Here is an 18,661-nt window from a genome sequence, read left to right on the forward strand (position 1 = left end):
TGTCACTTTTTAAATAGGTTCTCGTATAGATTTTTAAGTAATTAACAAACTTAAATAAAGGTTATTTTTGTCATAAATTTGTTAACATTCATCCTCCAAGACAGTCCAGATAAGTCTTCTTCCTAAAAAACATTAGTATTACTCACTGGTGTAAAATTAAATAGCATAGACTTTAATATTTTATTTTAGTGTTATTATAATTTAGCTTACATCTCCATCTCCTATGTTTTTTATCACAGTATGGTTACCAGGTTACCACTCATATGGTACCAATTTCTGTGTGAGGGTAGCATCCAATGTATTTTTCATAAATCACAGTTATGGAGCAGAACCTCATCATACCATGGGAGGTCATGAAAGGAATGACTTGACTTCCCATGGCAAGAGAGAGCTTCTGGCCATTACAAGAAGACTTTACAGAATGTTTCCTTCTTTCAAAACTGTTAGTTATGCTACAGTGTAAAACTTAACATCTAGGGTGTAAAAGAAAAACCTCCCCAGCACAGAACACACTTTGCTAGGTACAGAGCATCTTGCACCTCTGAGTGTGCCAATTTTGGGTGCTGCTGGAGTTGCTAAATTGGATGGACTAAAGACCCCATGTAGTTTTGCAAGCTTTTCATAACTAAACATGTTAAAACAGGACAGTATCTGGGGATTTTTCAAGCAGACACAGGACTCTGGGGTAACCTTCCCAACCACAGCTTTTAAAGTGTTTTGAGATGTCATTCTTCAAATAACAGCTAAGCATGCACTTGAGTCTTACCAGCTATGCTAGAGTAAGAGAAGACTTTGCAAACATTATCTTGTGACAAAACATTTAAACTGAATAGTCATGTGAGAACTATTTGTATGATTAATGCTGAAAAGATGTATTTAATGAATTTTCAGGTATTTTCCTGCTAAAGAAAGAAACTGAGTTTTAAAGAGTTGCCTACAGACTGTAGGAATAAATGACACCCCTTGCAATAGCTGCACAAGGTTTGTAGTAAAAAACACATGCAGTGTTTTGGGACAATTTCAGGGAAAAAGAACAAAAACCAAAATTAACCAAACACGTCTAATTAATAGCTGGTGGATAAGGCCACCTCTCAGAACTGTAGTAAATCCAACAGTAAAGTCTTACCTCAAATTGCAAAATAAATTTTTACTCTAGAAGAAGTACAAGTCAAGAGCCTTCTCTATCTCCTTTTTGTACATGAAGGCAATTACAGAGCACAAAGAATTGTTCTGTACAGCTTCAACTTCATATTCAGCAATATAATGGTGCATCAGAGAGTCATGGTTCTTATTTCCTACACTTGCAGAACCTGAGTGAAAAAGGGCATCTTCTCTTCCTTATTTCCTGCCTTAGATCTCCCTGCTGCTGGATATGATGTAGAGTCCAATGTCAAATAGTCACTTCAAGATACTTCTTACCACGTTTTGGAAATTTGCCAACACAATAGAGTACAAGCAGGAAATTCTACAGGTACAATTTTTAATCATGGGCAACATATTCCCAAAACAGATCCATTTTGGGATGACTGATACTGAAAACCTGACTCTGTATTTGAAAAAAGATTGTCTTTTCTGGCTCAAAAATTCCCTAAGTAAAAGTCATCTGGTGGCATTTTTGGTACTAGGGGGGAGAAAATGCAGCAATAGCCTGAATTCTAATTAAGTATCTTGTACATTTCAGTAGGAAATTAATTTCATTCTGTAGCTAGGAAAATTTAAACTTCCTGCTTTACAGTTAAGACAGTGTTGGAAGCCCACAGTTAGAACTCTGGCACACTGCTATGTAGTTATGTAATTCTTGTTAGAAAAAGCCTAATTAGGCAGGTGCTATGAAAACCTCATAGTTGGTACAATGAGCAGAACTCAAAATGACACAAACTACATCAGTCATCAAGCAACATTCCAAGGCTGTCCAAAGGCCAGGAAAGATCCAGTGGTCTGGAAAATATTTTCCCCTCATCAATCTTATCCTACCTCCTCTGGAAAGGGGGGATGGCATGTCTCCTGGCTACTAAGGACCACAGGGATGCCTGGGATCAAGCTCCCACAGCCAGAGCCACCGTGTTCAGCACCCTGCTCCTCCGCAGTGCTGAGAGCTCTATTCCTCTCCCTCAGAAAGGCAAGTACAGGTAACTGCTTTCATCTGACTTTGTACCCACTTTTGTAGCACTTTTTCATCATTCACCTTTCACAGAGCGAATCTACACCCAAACTCCTTGATACTGATCCAATTATTGCACAGTAACTAACCTGCACATTTAGTCTGTCCTGACTTAAACCATGCTAATACTAACAAACGCAATCAAATACAATCATAACTGAAGTGGAGCCATCACCTCAAATGCTGTTGTCCTTCTATTACTGTAATTAACTCTGTTTGATAGGGCTTGGATTTTTTTTTCCCCCAACTGCCTGAGCTTACATTATTCTTTGTTCCTTTTTAAAAATTTTGAACAAAAAAGCCATTATCAAATTTATAATGCAGTCTTTTTTTTCTGTTTGTTTAAATGAGACACAAATTAATAGTTCAGAGATTACTTACTGTAGGGATGCTACATAGCTTGCATGTCATTAAATAAAAGCCCAAACCAAAAGATATTTTATCAGTTAATCTGAGGGAGTAAAAAAAATTTAAAAGGAGACAAATATTCCTATAACACTGATGAAAGAATTCCAACAGTTACAGCTCTTCAGCCATCAAGCAGAGATAAATGTCTGTAACTGGCTGCTAAGGTAACTGAAGGACAACATCCTTTTTCCCAGAAAATCGGAAGGTTTTCTGAGTTGTATTACAAAATGCCAGTAGCACTACAAAACTAAATTATTAAAACATTGTGTTGAAAGTAGTTAAACAACTTTACAATCTTTAACTACAAGCAGCTGCGCTAGAATCACCTTTATGTCCTAAATATATACAGCACTGAATCTTGATAGGTAAAACAGCACCAAGAGTAATCATGAGGCAGGATGAAACACAGTGCAAGTAGAAAAAAACCTCTGTATGTCAAAATCCTTTAGATGTTTGTGCTGTTAGAGTAAAAACACTCACAAGTATACCTACAAGTCTGTGCACAGTCTGTCTTTTTTAAACTAGGAGACAAATCTTTTTATTTTTGATATACATGTCTTTAGCAACCTAAGTTCCAGGCAATCCAGAATATGACCCTTTGACTATAAAAATCAAACCAAGTCACTGTGACTGTGAGGTGAAACAGTCTAGCCTCTTTGCCTCAAATTGGAAAGGATATTAAATCTCTAGGAGCTCTGTGTTCCAGTGTAAGATGAGCTGCAAAGTCATCTGTTACGTGATTTGGATCCCCTCCAGGCAATGCTGCACATATTGGACAAATCTGAAATGACAAAGCAAGGAAAAAACCCAACTTTATGAATATTACAAGAAGCAGAATTTTTATCAAGTCAATCATTAGACATTACCTCTTATGCTTTAAAATAACATTTTGGTATTCATAAACACCTGGATATCAACGTATTCAATAAACTCAGAAAAATTACAGAAGTGTAGACATTAATTTAGTAATCTTTCACTTTATGAATTTCAGAATATTATGAATTTCAGAAAACCAGAGCTAGGATTCTCAAAATCAATTTGCAATGTCTTGAAAGTTAGTATTTTTGCATGCCAATTCTGCCACAGACAGGAGAGTTGAATCACACAGGAATGCTATTTGCCTGCTTGACACTCATCCCAGCAGAGAAATCAGAATGAAACTGCCCTTATTTCCTAAGTATCAAGCTGAGACCATCCCACTCAGGCAGTGTAGGTTTGGCAAAGAAGGGCTGGTCTCCATACTCCTCTCCACAACAGTATTTTCTGAGCAGGTACTGAGATTTCTCTTTGGTTTTGGGGTTTTTTTTCCCCCACTTCAGAGCTTTTGGTTGGCAGGTTTTGTTTGTTTTGTTTTTTGAACTGAAATACAGTTAAATAAGCAGGCAAACATCACCACTACTATTGCCATAATTATGACTTGTTCTTTCAATGACTCCACAAATAGCATCATCTTTCATTTTTCTTTCATTTTTCATGCGTATACTTAAGCTGTTGAGTGTAGGTCTCAAAAGACCATGAGCATTAAGAACACCTGTATAAAAGAGCACACATCTATTGTACTCTCATGGAGGTGAGAACAAGGTCTTGAAATAAATTTACTATAAAATCTCAGCTTTCAATGGGAACTGCTGCATCCAATTCCACTTCCATTTTAGTGGCCAGTTCTGAAAAGAAAACCAGACATTTTAAAAGCTTTTTGCTACAACTCCTCCCCTTTTATTTTCAATGTTCAGCATTTCTCTCCACAGATTTTTCACCACTACAGATGCCAAGCAAGTGCACCACAGGGCATATCTTAGCATAGCATTATATAATAAATACTCAGCTATGCCAACATATCAAAGCTACCATGTAGAAATGGATGTGTATTGGACAGATAGTTGTGAATTCCCTAAACTTCATTACAGCTGCTTAATCTTCTCATATCAAAAGAATGCAAGACCTTCAAAGCAATCTTTTATTTAAACTATTCTGAGGAAGCAGAAACCCAACACAAGAAGAACAACCCACTCCAGAAAGCAGGAAATCACCAGAAATTTCTTTGTTAACATGACAAAGATTTGTGAATATACTCAGACCTCAGAAAAACATCAGTTAAGAAACTGATTATAATGAATTGGTTATAATGAACTGGTTATAATGAATATTGACTAAGAAGGAATCAAAGAATCCCAATCCTAATTCTAAATATCAACTAAACTTTCAAGAACTCCTGACTACGGAGAGTTACTTAAATACTGTTATGCACAAACAACAATTTAGTTAAGCATAAGCTCTGACAGAGCCACAACAAAGACGGCTAGATCACTGATTAAGCATGACACAGCTAAAAGTCACTGTTAATTATAACATGCATGAACGAATGGTGCAGACAAAAGGCAAATATTGTCAGAATTTTCTCTTGAATTTATGAGCATTTGTATTAAGAAATCATCATGCAACCCTGAATGATGACTCTAAAGGCCTAAGTCCCTCCCCCTAACGGAACAGTGCCAGTTTCCAGAACTCTCCTTGTATTAGCTATACTTCCCCATTTACATACAAAGTAACCACTTTAGGTGACAACACTTCTGTAACTTCAACAGGAATCACTGGGATCTTAGAGGATGAACAGGGACATTGAGACTGACTCAGATTGTCCATTTCATTACTGCAAGAAAAAGCTCTCTCCAATTTAACCACTGAAGTATCAACAACAGAGTGCTTACAATTCATCTACAAGGAGCCTAGTAATGCCTTCCCGATGGTGAGAAAGCTGCTGCAGTGCAAAGTAATAGCAGAAAATTAGCATCTCTGTTATGAAAGAAGACTGAAGAGATGGCATTTTATGAAGTCTACTAAATCTGGTTTTATTTACAATGCTAGCAGACTTCTAGGTTGAGCACTGCATTTCATCTTGACCAGTCCAACTAACCTGAAACTTCTAACACCAACAAAAACAATCATCATACTGATTTCCAGATTCCTCTGCCTTACAACTCTAAACCATTGTCCCTAGACATTATATGGGTGAAGAAATACTGGTTCTATAGAAGAGAAGAAGGCTGGCTCTTTGAACAGGGAAGACAGAGTTGCACCCCAGCTGCTGTCTCACTTTGTCCTTTAAGTGAGAGAGCAGCTGGAGTACATTAAAAGCATTTTCTAGATGGAAGATGACCTGATGGAGATCTTATGTGTTGGAATTAAGAAGAGAACATGCAAAGGGGATGTTATAGGGCATGTCTACTATAGGCCACCATGAGGAACAAACAGATCAGGCCCTCTAGAGACACAGAGCAGCTGCCTCACACTTGCAGGACCTGATCCTTGTGGAGGTCTTCAACCATTCCAGTATCTGTTGGAAGGACATCACAGCACAACTGCAATCCAAGAAGCTCCTGGAGTGCTTTCAAGGTAACTCCCTCCTCCAAGTGACAAAGGAGCACACAAGGAGAGGTGCTATACGGGACTTCATAATTACCAACAAGAGGGGCTCAGTTGGGATGTGAGGGTCAAAGAAAGCCTTGGCTGCACTAACCTTAACATGGTGCAGTTCGACATCCTTAGGGCAGGGAGAAGATCAAAAACAAGCTCGTGACCCTGGGCCTCAGCAAAGCAAACTTTGGCCTCTTAAAATATCTGCTCGGAGGAGTCCCATGGTGTATGAACCAGGAGAGTAAATGAGCCCAAGAAAGCCTGTTAATATTGAAAGATCATTCCCTCCCAAACTCAAGAGCTCTCCATCCCACTGAAGATGAAGTTAGGCAAAAATGCCAGGAAGCCTACGTGGATGATCAAGATACTCCTAGACAAATTCAAACACAAAAAGAAAACATACAGAAGTCACAGCACTAGGGTAAGCCACAGCACAGCCTACCATTAAGCATTATCTGAGCATCACAGGGCAATGTAAGAAAAGCTAAAGCCCACATGGAACTGAATCAGGCAAGTAACATCCAAGGTCACAAGAAGATCTTCTAGAAGTGCTTAGGAAATAAAAAGATAACTAGGGAAAATGTGGGCCCATTGCTCAAAAGACATGAGGCCTAGTTACACAGGACACAGAAGAGGTTGAAGTACTGAATAACTCCTTTGCTATGGTCTTTACTGGCAAGACTGGTCTTTAGCAACTCCAGGCCCCAGAGAGCAGGGGTAAAGTCTGAAGTACTGAAGACATTCCCCTACTGGAAGAGGATTACTCTGCAGAATACTTATGTGAACTGGAATACTTAAACCCACAGGCTGTGATGGCTTTGATGCATCAAGAGGTTCTGATCAAGCTGGCAGATGCCACTGTGAGCCTCTTAGTCTCTGAAATATCATGGTGACTGGGTGAGGTGCCTGAGGACTGGAGCAAAGCAAATTTCACTCCTATCTTAAAGACAGGCAAGTAAGAGGAGGACCTAGGGAACTATAGGCTGGTCAGCTTGCTCTGATCCCTGGGAAAGTGAGGAAACTATTGTTAACTATTTTTAGGCACTATTAAAGACAAGAAAATCATCAACAGCAGTCAGCACTGGCTTCACAAAAGGGAAAACACGCTTCTCCAACTTGACAAACTTCAGTGCTGAAGTGTCTGGCCTGGTGGATGACTGAAGCGTAGGGGAAATCACCTACCTGGACTTCAAGTAAGACCACTGACACTGCCTCTCACAGGATGCTCAAAGATAAGTTGCTGATGCTCAGGCTGGATAAACAGAGAGTGAGGTGGAGTGAAAACTGTCTCAGTGAATGGGCTCAGAGGATGGTCATCAGTGGGAATTCTGGTGATTACACAACACTAGGAGAAGCGGCTGATACGCTAGGGAGCTGTGCTGCCATACAAAGTGACCTTAAAAAAATGGGACAAGAACCTCATAAAGAGGAAGTACAATGTCTTGCACCTGGGAAGGAACAGCCCCAGGAATCAGCACGCACTGGAGACCAGTCATACAGAACACAGCTTTGCAGCAAAGGACCTGGGGTTCTGGTGGACCATGGGCCTGCAGTGTGCTCTTGTGGCAAAGAAAGCCAGTGGTGTTCTGGGCTACACTGAACAGAGAGCTGCCAGCAGGTCAAGGATTGTGATCCTTGGCCTTTACCCAGCACCAGTGCCCAGTTTTCAGCTCCACACATGCACACACAGAAAAAATCTCAGTAAATGGTTACAAAGAGGAAGGGAGAAAGGCTGAGAAAGATGGAACTGTTCAGCCTGGAGAAGGGTAGGGTAATGGGGGACAGATCTTAGGAATATCCATGAATACCTGAAGGGAACCTGAAAGGATGATGGAGTCATGCAATGGCAGGATGAGAGACAGTGGGCATAAATTCAAATGCAGGAGGTTCCTCATCAACATCAGGAACCCCTGAAACATTTTTCACTGTGAGGATCACCAACCACAAGTTACCCAGAGATTTAACTGTGGAGTCACTATTAAAGAACTGGTCCTGTGTGAACATGGTCCTGAGCAACCAGGTGTACCACAGTCCTGCTCAAGATGACCTCCAGAGGTCCCTTTCGACCCCATTCAGACTGCGATTCCTGTCTGCAGATACCTACCATTGTGGTACTTGTCAATGCCTACATCTGAGAAAAATCAGCAGAAAAGTAAACTTATCTGCATCATTCTGAACATAAAAATGGCAAAATTTACCAGATGAAAAAATATTTTGCTTATTCTTTGAAAAACTTTGGGGGCAAAAAGCCTTTAAAATATAAATAATTCTGTCCCTGTACAGTTCCCTTACATCCCTAAAAATACATGTCTAAAATAAAACACATCTTCAGAAGGTGATACTCAAAGGGCTACAAGCTCAGTATCTAAACATAAGTAATTGTCTGAAAGCCTGTAACCACAAATATTTAGAATCCATAATATTTTCCTCTTTACTAGTCTTGTAGCTCTTCAATATCCCAATAAGGGTGCAGTACCCAAACAATTTTAGGTGCAGGCACCTAAAATTTATCTGGCATTTGTGATAAAACCATTTATCTGGCATTTGTGATAAATGTGTACATTTATCACAAATGCCAGATTCAAAACTTAGCACAAACAGTAACAGTCATATTAAAGGATTAAAATGTTGTCCTTTATCATTGTTTGAAACAACAATACAGCAGCATTGCAGACTGATACATAAACAGAAAAGTTTTGTGGGATCTTTTTTTTTTACACATATAACTCTTTCAGGATTTACCAGAGTAGCAGCTGTCAAGAATCACAAATTTAGGCTTTATGTGTGGGGTTCTAGAAATCACAACTGCAAACAAGGGCATGTCAAGTTTAAAAACCTGGGATCTGTGAACACTTAGTGTTAGGAACATATCACTGACATCAAGAGGTGCAAATCAGAACTGCAATACCAAGCCGCCAGAAAAAATAAAGTCATCCAAATGCAGAACTTCCAACGGTTGGTGCTATGTTTGAAAGTTGCAGAGTCTAAGAAAAACTCAGAGAGACTGTAAAAATTTCAGCATGTCACTGAGTTAAATAATACATCACAGTGCGACTGATTGTGAAGTAAACACTACCTGTGTTTTTATGAAAGGTCATAACACTTTTGAATCCCCAAAAAGGTGAACAAACACCCTTCCACATCACCTCTTCACTCAAGTTCCTTATTAGGTTTGAAGAGTCATTCATTTTCTTCCACAGAATTCTTTGAAAATTAAGAAAACTAGAAGATTAGAATAGAAAACCTATTTATAACTAATTTCACACAATGCATTAGTGATGAGTAATCCACTTCAAGCATCACTTTTTATCTAGGGGTCTAGGGTAAAACAGTTAACCACAGAACAGCACGCTCCACGTCATTCTGCTAAACTGCTAACTCAGTTTCTCCTGTTCCCAAGGTCCATCAAGACAGTGAGAGTTAACATCTCCAATTAAAGTATTTCTGTTGAAACTTGTTGAAGAAGTGCATTTTAAACCACTGATGGTTAGGGATGGGGGAAAACCACCTCCTTTGACAAGAGTAGTTTAAAATAATTATAGAATTCCGCTGCATAAAATAAGAGATCCATTAAAATAGCTATTAGAAAACATAACAAACTATCTGCATGTCTTCCTCTCTCTTACAGTTACAAAAGACTGGCATAGCTGTAAGCTAGCAAAACAATTATACACTAATTATGAAAAGGGAGACACAGCTCGACAGAGTAACTGTGACAACTTTCTAAATTCTGTCTTACAGTATAACAATCTCCTAAACATGGCAGCCTTTGCATTAGAACAACAAACAAAAACTCTAAAAGAAGGAAGCAAGCTCATTAAATCATGATACCCGTAAATCATAGAATTTTGATGTAATTCTCAAATATAGGTATTTTCTCTTCAAAGCATTTAAATGAATACATGCTTCAAGAAAGAACAGAAAGACAATATTTCAGAAATGAGACTATTTAAAATATACTTCCACCATTAAAGCAAGTTCCGAGGCTTCTTACCACTTCTGTTGATGTTTCTGCATGCTCAGAAGTAACATGTTCTTGAAGAGATGTTTCCGTATAACCCATTTTCCCACAATAAGGACAAGTGAAAGACTGTGGCTGCTCTACAGAGAAAGCTTCTCCACCATAGTACAAATCTGAAACAGGAAGAAATTAAATTGAGGTTACTTTAAAGAATATCACCATTAATTTTGTTCACATCAACCTCAGTTTTTACATGTACTTCACTGTAAGCCCTGCTAAATTAAATTAGTTTTTTCATTGAATATTCAATGAAAATATTAATTGACTATTCAGGCTATATTCAGGAGGGGTTTAGTTACTGATAAAAAAAACAGAGACTACATTTAATTTTGATTAGCACACATAACTTAGTTTTCTAATATTTACTAGAAAAAAAGACTTCCATCATGATGCTGTTGATACTGGCAAACTTTCACTTTTCCATTACTGTTCTTATCCCACATAGAGGGTCAACTATGGTATGATATTTTTTATGATGAAATTTCAAAAGTTGAACTCTTGACAAAACCTCAAATTCAGATCAAAATTTAGAAGGTCTTGGTGACACCAAGTGTCAGTATTTATGCCATAGTTGAACCACTGCTTTGCAGTAAGTAGTTTCAGAAATGTCTCAATTATATAACATAGAAGTTTGATAATGGGAAAGGAATCTGAGTATCTGCTAAACACTGGCTTTAACTTTTAGGTGTAGTGAATGTGAGCACTTGTGCATCACTGAAAAGCAGGCACTTTTAAGCTGCTAACACAGAAGTTCCCCAAACTTCAGATGAAATTTTATTAAACCATGCAAGAAGACAATATTATTCTCTCTCATCCTCTACAGGTATTTTATATTTTACAGGAAACATGAATAAGCTTCTCATTCACATCATTATTAAAAACAAATCCTAAAAAAAACAACCAAACAAGAAAACCTCTTAAATATCATATTGCTTAAAAACCTCTACCTATGAAACACACCGAGAATGAACCTATATATTTTCAAGTAAGGCAACAGCACCAACTCCAGCTTCACACCTGAGCAAAAGGCTCAGGGCCGCAACCCATCTGAAGAGAGTTGTAAATAGATGAGCATGCACATAGAGGTATCTTTTCCTTGGATACACTGTTAGCTCAATCCAGATTATCAAGAATCTTAGCAGTACCCACAGTTCTATCACAGAGGGGGGAGGTCTGACAAGACTGTCAAATCCTGTCTTGTTCCTTGTTTTCAAAGAATACAAAAAAACCCATTTATTCACTAATGAAATAAAAATCTGAGTTCTCTGCAGTCTCCTGATTATACCTCTGGCATGTTCTCCCACTCATACCTCCTTCCACATCCTCTTGTAATATACATCAAACATACATGAGAATGCCAAACAAATATGACTTTGTCTGGAAAAAGAAATATTAAGAAGCATGTAGAAGTTAAAGCTGGCCAATCTAGATATTTTTCCTTTTAAGTATACACCTCCCTTTTTATTTCCTTTTCAACTTTAATCTCTCTTACAACCAAAAGCTCTTTTCTAATGTGAAATACAGATCACCAGATAAAATTTCCTTTAAATGAAAATCTAAGTTAAAAAAATAAGGTTGGTTATCAAGTGGTCGCATGAATCTTTGTGTCTGATTTTAGCACTGAATGGGTATTTCTCCACATGTTCTTTCTACAAGCACATAAAAAATCCTACAATTATGAACAGTCATGTCCCCGACTACCAAGGGGTCCTTTGCTAATGAAGTTAACTAAGAATTAGAGGCAATATGGGAAGAAACAGAAACACCATGCTTCCCTGGCTGCAGCTACAACTGTGTTACCATTCTTCATTTACAAATCTATCAGTTTAGAATGCAATGTGCCCATGATTGAAGAATTGTTTCTTTTGAACACAAAGAAATCTTTCAGATTCTGAAATTTTGGTTCATTTCAAAGACAAAAGCAGGAGTCAATAATTCTTCAAACTCCTCTAGACCTCTAAAGCCCTCTGTTCAAGATGTCTAGGAAGACAAGTAAAAGTATTTAGTAAAGAAGTAAAACCAGATTCAGTTGCATCCCTCTAGGCTAAGATTCATGACCTATATTCCTTATCAATTAAGGGAGGAATAAAAAGGAGCAGAAGGATCACAACACTGTCTGATGAGGACCCAATAGTAGTTTATGAAGTCAGTTTTCAAGCACAGCAGTGTTTAGACATTATAGCTTCTTCCTGGTGGGGAAAAAACTCCAAGAAACAACCTGAATTAAATGTGAAAATACAACCAAAAACATCAGCAGTTTTGCTTTTCTATCCATCTATAGCTACAAAAGTTAAATGAATACTTAATATTAAAATCTAACTAGCGCATTCTTAAAATTAGTAGGAGGTTAGTGACAAAACAGAAATATCACAGAATTTCTTAGATAAAAATCAATCTTTCAAAGAGACATCTGATTCAGGATTACATTTTCTAACAGCTTGTATTTTTTGTTAAGACATAATTCTTTACTAGAGTACACAGCAGTATGGAATTGTAGTTTCACTTTTCTTCATATAAGTAATATAATTTCAATGTGATATATATAGAGAGAGATAAAAATGTTGGTATGATACAAGTATAGTGTAGTTATTTAATCTTCTTCAAAGTTTGAAGAAACCAAATGGTGGCAACACACCATTTAACAAAACAAAGTATGTATGTTCTTGTATCATTTATCAAGCAGCCATATTACCCTCAAAGCTGCTTCAGAGTCTTGATCCAAAAAAATGACAATGCTCAGACTTAGCATGACACACATTTAGCACGCATATCTTGCTCCAGTGTGTGAAAAAAAAAAAACCAAGTCAAAAAACCCACAAAAGTCTCAAGCTGAATTCTGGTGAATCCAGTCAATCCCACACTACATATTATTATGGTACCCATTATTTAATCAGTTCCCTCTGCCTAGGGAACAAAGGTGGCAAGATCTGTCTGTTGGGCACAAAAGGTGGCAGGATCTTCTGTCACACATGCACCTTAGCTGACAAGTGAAGGCACTTCTGAGCCATGGTAGGTTCTGTATACTTTGATGAAAGTAACACAATACAATTTCTGGCAGAGAATCCTACTAACCAATTTGTATTACTTTCTTTGTCAGTGTAGCCACTTTAAAATGATGTGGTAATGGGCAAGCCACAAGCTTAGACCCCTAAAGCATCCCAACAGTTTAAAATGCTTTTTTAAGAAAAAGGAAACTAGGACATTTGCTGTGAACTTCTCCATTGTCCTGACAAACTGATCTACAAAGACCAGAGAAGTACAAGTGTCTGCCTGGTAAGCACATGCCTGTTCTTTACACAGGCCTATAACAATTCTACTCTTGACTCTACAGTTTGACCTTCCTGAAATAAGACTCTACAGTTTGACCCTGCTGAAATAAACTAATTGGATTTGTGCTTTGAAGACCACTTCTCATTACATATTAGACTTGATACTTTATTTTAAGCTCTGTCCCTCTTACAGCAGCGTATCACTCAGCATATAATTTTTTCCAGTATCTCTTGTGGGGGCTGAGGAACAACAGCACTGCCATTGTTCTGGACCCCATCTTGCTTAAAAATTAATACATATAGGTTATATACTGACTCCTGAAAGATAATTATGGCAACCAGATGGTGCAAGAGTGAACATACACAGCCAGAAAATACTGGAGTTCTTTACTTGTTTTCAGTGTTCTCATATTGGCTCCAAAATAGCCTGAATCTCAGGGAAAAAAAATCAAAATGTGTCAAGCTGACAACAAAAGCTCTTTCAGCATACCTGAAAAAGTCCATCTTCTTGCAGTATATTCTGCAACATTATTACAGCACCTAGGAACTCTAAGAACTGATCGCAACTTTCACAGAGGTAAACAGCATGTGACTTTTTCTATGCTGAAAGGATCATCGGTGCTGGCAGCTGTCCACCACAAACAATTTGGTTGCAGCTTCAGGCAGACTACTTAAGTGAACTCCACTGATACCCACACCTAGACAGTGCTGGCTGGAGTGGTGGTGGGATTTAATGGTACAGGGCCCTTATCATCATAGCAGATGGATTTTGGGCAAATGATTCACTGATCTTCACGCGCACTTTTAAAATCAGAAAAATGACAGTGACTTCCTTTGAAGTGCTTGCATCAGAAGGATTCCCCATTTTGCTTCCTTTTCATTGATAAAATACTAATTTTTCACTAGCTGTCCATTTTCCTCCGTATCATAAGCAAAAACTGCAAGTTTATTGCTATTAAAATATTTTCATATTGAAACAAACCTGTCTACAGATGACAGTATTGAAGTTTGTCACTAGCCAAGTAAACCACAATTCACACACCCAGTTACACTAACAGCCTTCCAGTTTGTGTTTCTAGTAACATCTTCCTTACTTAAGAACATTCCCTACTCATACTGTCATCACTGCAAACGCTCTTTTTTCATTTGACTTCCCACATCACCTGGAAACTACTGGAGACTTTATTAGTTCTGGGCTTGTTTCAGCTGGGATACAGTTAATTTTTCTTCACAGTGTGAAGTATGAGGCTATCTTTTGGATTTGTGTTGAACACAGGGCTGACAATATCAAGATGTTTTTGTTACTGCTGAGCAGGGCTTATACAGAGCCAAGGCCTTTTCTGCTTTTTGCACTGCTACAATAATGAGGAAGTTGGGATGCATGGGAGACTGGGAGGAGACAGTCAGGAGAGGTCACCCCAACTGACCAAAGGGAGATTCTGGACCATAATGATACCAAAGTTCAGGACATAATGTATATGAAGGGGGAAAGAAGGAGGAAGAGGGCATATTTGAAGTGATGCTGTTTGTCCTCCCAAGTCACCACAAAGCATGATGAGACCCTGCTCTCCAGAGATTTCTGACTACCTGTCTTCCTTGTTTTGCTTTGCTTGCATGCACCATCTTCACTTTCCCTATTAAACCGTCTGTCTCAAGACAAGACTTTTCAGCTTTTACCCTTCCAGTTCTCTCCCTGATTCTGCTGGTGGAGAATGAGCAAGTGGCTGTGTGGGGCTTGGCTGCTGGCTGGGAATAAACCACTTAGTTGCAAATTTTACCCTTGAGATTATTTTCTTCTCAGACATTAATATCTAACCTTGGTGATTTTTAATATCCACTAATACAACTATCCTAACAACCCCAAATCGGGTACTTTTAGATTACTTCTACCATTTATTATTGATTTTCTAATTAAATTTAACATTTCTTAGCGCCTAATTTTTTTGCATGTTCCTCAAAGTCACATGATCTCCTTGGCCACACAAGGCCCTTTGAAAAGTCACCAGTTTCTTTAAGCATCTATACAATACTGTAATGTACATGCCTTTAGGTGTATTCTATTCTAAATCTAGAGTATTCTAGAACTCTAAAATCAAAACATTTTATGAACAATGTCACAGATCTTTCTCAACTCTAAAGAACATGTCATTATCAATTTTTCCAATTCATTCTCCATTCCATAAGCTTGTAAGGTCAGTAGTAATTCTATGCCATCAGACTTTACCATGGCTCACAATTTGGTGATATTCATTGTTCTGCAGAGTTAATCAAACCAGAAGTTTTACTGTAGAGCTGAGCCGCAGTATTTTCTTTCCTGATGCTAGTTCTGTGGGAGCAATACTTAGATATCTAGCCATATGAAATTTATAGACCTTGTTCTCTTATTTTCATTTAGAGAATAAACAGCATAAACATCAAGCGAAATAGAAGTTGCCCTTCAAATCCTATTACCCATCTCAATACTTCACTGTGAACCTTCTTAATGTATACTTAGATAGTAAAAAATAACCCCTCTGTGTCTCTACAACACACACACATAAAAGGAATTAAGCCAAAGGTACATTTATCAAAGACAACTGAAAGAGAAGTACTCAAGTAGCAAGAAACAAAACATAATTCTTAGTCATTCTCAGTTTCCAATTATAGGCATTTTTTTAAAAAAGTATAATTTAGAACAAGCTCTCATTGCAGCACACTGAAATCTGTGATATTTAATGTATGTTTCAGTCTTCTTACCCCCGTGATTAGTATTCAGTATTTACAGCAATGCTGTCCTTTTAGCCCATGTCTAATATCCAAAAATACTTGTTGCTAACAGGTTAAGAAGTTTCAACTGTGCATTTGAAACAGTGACCTCAATTGCTAATACTGTACACAAAGGAATAAAGAAAAGCCGGACAAGAAACATGTAAGTTAAAACAGGGGCATGTATTTTTGATAATGCAATAAATTATTTCCTTTTGAACTACTGACTCCTGTGATCTGGAGTCACGACCAGGCAGTCTCAGGGCAAGAGGCGCCCTGACAATGAAAAGTAAAACTGAAGACAGCTTCATATAAAGGCTGTTTTAAGAAACTGCATATTTCTATACATAGCTATTCTCAAAATTTTAGACCAATAAAGTATAAATTTTACCTCTGTTCTAATCAAAAAGGTAAAGAATTTAGGACTTTTGAGAAGCCATCATATTTAAAGTATTCAAAAAATGAAGATTACAGCTGCAAGCACTGGGAAAAAATACTGAAATGCTAGTCCCATGTGTTTGACATCAAAAGAAAATACATGTCCAGCATCAGCAACATCATGGAGCAGTGGACTGTTACAAAATCATTTCTCGCAAGTTACAACCTATTTCAACTACAATGCAACAGAAACAACAAAGTGGACAGGACATATTACAGATAGTTAATATGATAATTGACTCTCACAATAAGGGGATGAATATTGTGTGTATGTTAAGAGAAGTTTTATTGATGTATGGTTACATTATGGTGGTTATGTTATTATGGTTATGTTATTGGTTATGTTATTGTTTAGATGTCCACTGTTCTCCCCATGGTCCCCCCTCTGTGTTGTTGCCACCGGACAGCCTGGGTTGTCCAGGACACCTGGAGAGAAGGCGTGTATGTGTGCCCCTTGCATGGGGCAGCTGAGAATGGGAAAAGTGTGTTGGTAGGGGGGGTGTGGTATGACAACACCTGACCTCCAATCAAGCTGCAAGAAAGCAGTCTGCACCAATAGACAGCAAAGAAGAGTTGACTGACAGACTTTGGAAGGGTCCAGGGTTGCCTGAGGCAAGCCCAAGGGTATAAAAGGCAGAGCAGCCACTTTGTGGGTGAGCACATGGCAGTTTAGTTCTACACTCCCAGTGCTGTCTTTTTTCCTTATTCAGTCCTTTGTTGTATTTTGTTAAGGTTTAATAAACCTTTGAAATTCCTAAAGTGAGCAGCTGTTTTTCACAAATGGGGACTCGTCCAAGATAAAAACCTCATCTCCATGGCCCAAAGGAGATTTCGGAAGGGAGGCATGCCCTGCCGCAAGTTCAGCGGCTCCATCGACTTCTCTTCAGGTCACTGGTGATTGTAGGTTGACACCCTGGGAGCAGCAAAAGACTGAACAATGAAAAAGAAGAGCGGGAAGAGGGGAAAGTTTTTCATCTCCTGCAAAACTGCAGAAAAAAAGATCTGGAGGATTGTGAGCATTTGCACTTGTAGGAACCAAGAGTGTGTTTGGGGTGTGAGTGAAGTGGCTAGTGCATGAGTGGGACTTGGGAGAAAAAGCACCATCCTCATAATTGTTTTGGCCAGACTGATCGCCTGTAATCCAGGTGCATGAACCTCAGACTCCAGGCAAGTAGGGCATGGGATCTGTTCCTGGTCAGGTGGAGCTTAAAAATATTGGATGGTTGGGCAGATAGAGAGCAGGACACAAAGAGGGAAGTAGGGGAGCTTCAAAAGGTGGGACATGAGTGAAAGAAGGGTAGGAAAAAAGCCACGGGCAGTGAGAGGCTGCCACTGGCAGCAGTCACTGGGAAACGCCGAGTGCAGTAGTGCCCAGCAGGGCTGACCCAGTTGCGCAGGGCTTCCAAACTGGGAACTGCCGACTGGTGGGGGCTGCGCTGGTGGACAGGGGAGTTCAGGGCATGTGGGGATGCTGGAGTCTCCAACTGCCAAACAGCAGGGACCAGAAGTAGAGGAAAGCTGAAGAAGTGGAAAGTGGCGGTGAGAGGCAACGGCGACTGAGAGATGCTGAGCACAGTAGTGCCTGGCAGAGCTGACCCAGTTGCGTGCGTTTCCAAACCGGGAACTGCTGAGTGGTGGGGGCCACGTGCGTAGATCTGAAGTTTCCGGGCATGCAGGGCTGCTGGTAGTGAGAGCCGCAAGTGGAGAGGACCATGGACAGGGAGTCGTGGAGTTTCCAGACCGGAGACTCTGGGGGCGCCACATGGGACAACAGCACACAGCAGTGCTTGGTATGATAAGCTTCCAGTGCTGCCAACTCAATGAGAGGGCACAGTGGAGACCCGATGCACTGAGTGTGGCTGCACGCAGTCCAGCTAGCAGTTGGGGATCGGCCCAGTGGTACGAGTGTCTCCAGACTGCAGGTGAGAGTGAATGTACGTAAGGCAGGGGAAGGTAGTGGCACTCAGCATGATAAGCTTCCAGTGCTGCTGATCCAGTTGAGGGGGGGCAGCAGCTGCTTAGAGTGCAGTAGGCATGGCTGCGCGCTGCTCTGCTAAACTTCCAGCTCTGCCGACCCAGTTGAGGGGGTAGGCCAAGTTATACAGGTATCTCCAGACTGCAGGCAGGTTGTTTGTTTGCTTTTGTTCTTTTCTTGAAGAAGGCAATGTTTTTTTCCTCTTCTTTTTCTCTTTCTTTTCTTTTCTT

At 39.3% G+C, this 18,661-nt stretch overlaps 1 protein-coding gene across 1 annotated transcript in view; it reads right to left on the reverse strand.

The window, feature by feature from the left end:
- Positions 1–18,661, reverse strand: part of LOC139588895 (E3 ubiquitin-protein ligase KCMF1) — a 50,471-nt gene that overhangs the window by 4,709 nt on the left and 27,101 nt on the right. Inside the window, exons 3-4 of the mRNA XM_071424669.1 lie at positions 9,978–10,117; positions 3,249–3,350 (exon numbers count right to left, since the gene is read on the reverse strand). Coding sequence (XP_071280770.1) covers positions 3,249–3,350; positions 9,978–10,117 — 242 coding nt within the window. The remainder of the gene's footprint in view (positions 1–3,248; positions 3,351–9,977; positions 10,118–18,661) is intronic.

The sequence above is a fragment of the Agelaius tricolor genome, unplaced genomic scaffold (assembly GCF_023055355.1).
Source record: "Agelaius tricolor isolate 1412-34295 unplaced genomic scaffold, bAgeTri1.0.p SCAF_4, whole genome shotgun sequence".
Lineage (NCBI taxonomy): Eukaryota > Metazoa > Chordata > Aves > Passeriformes > Icteridae > Agelaius > Agelaius tricolor.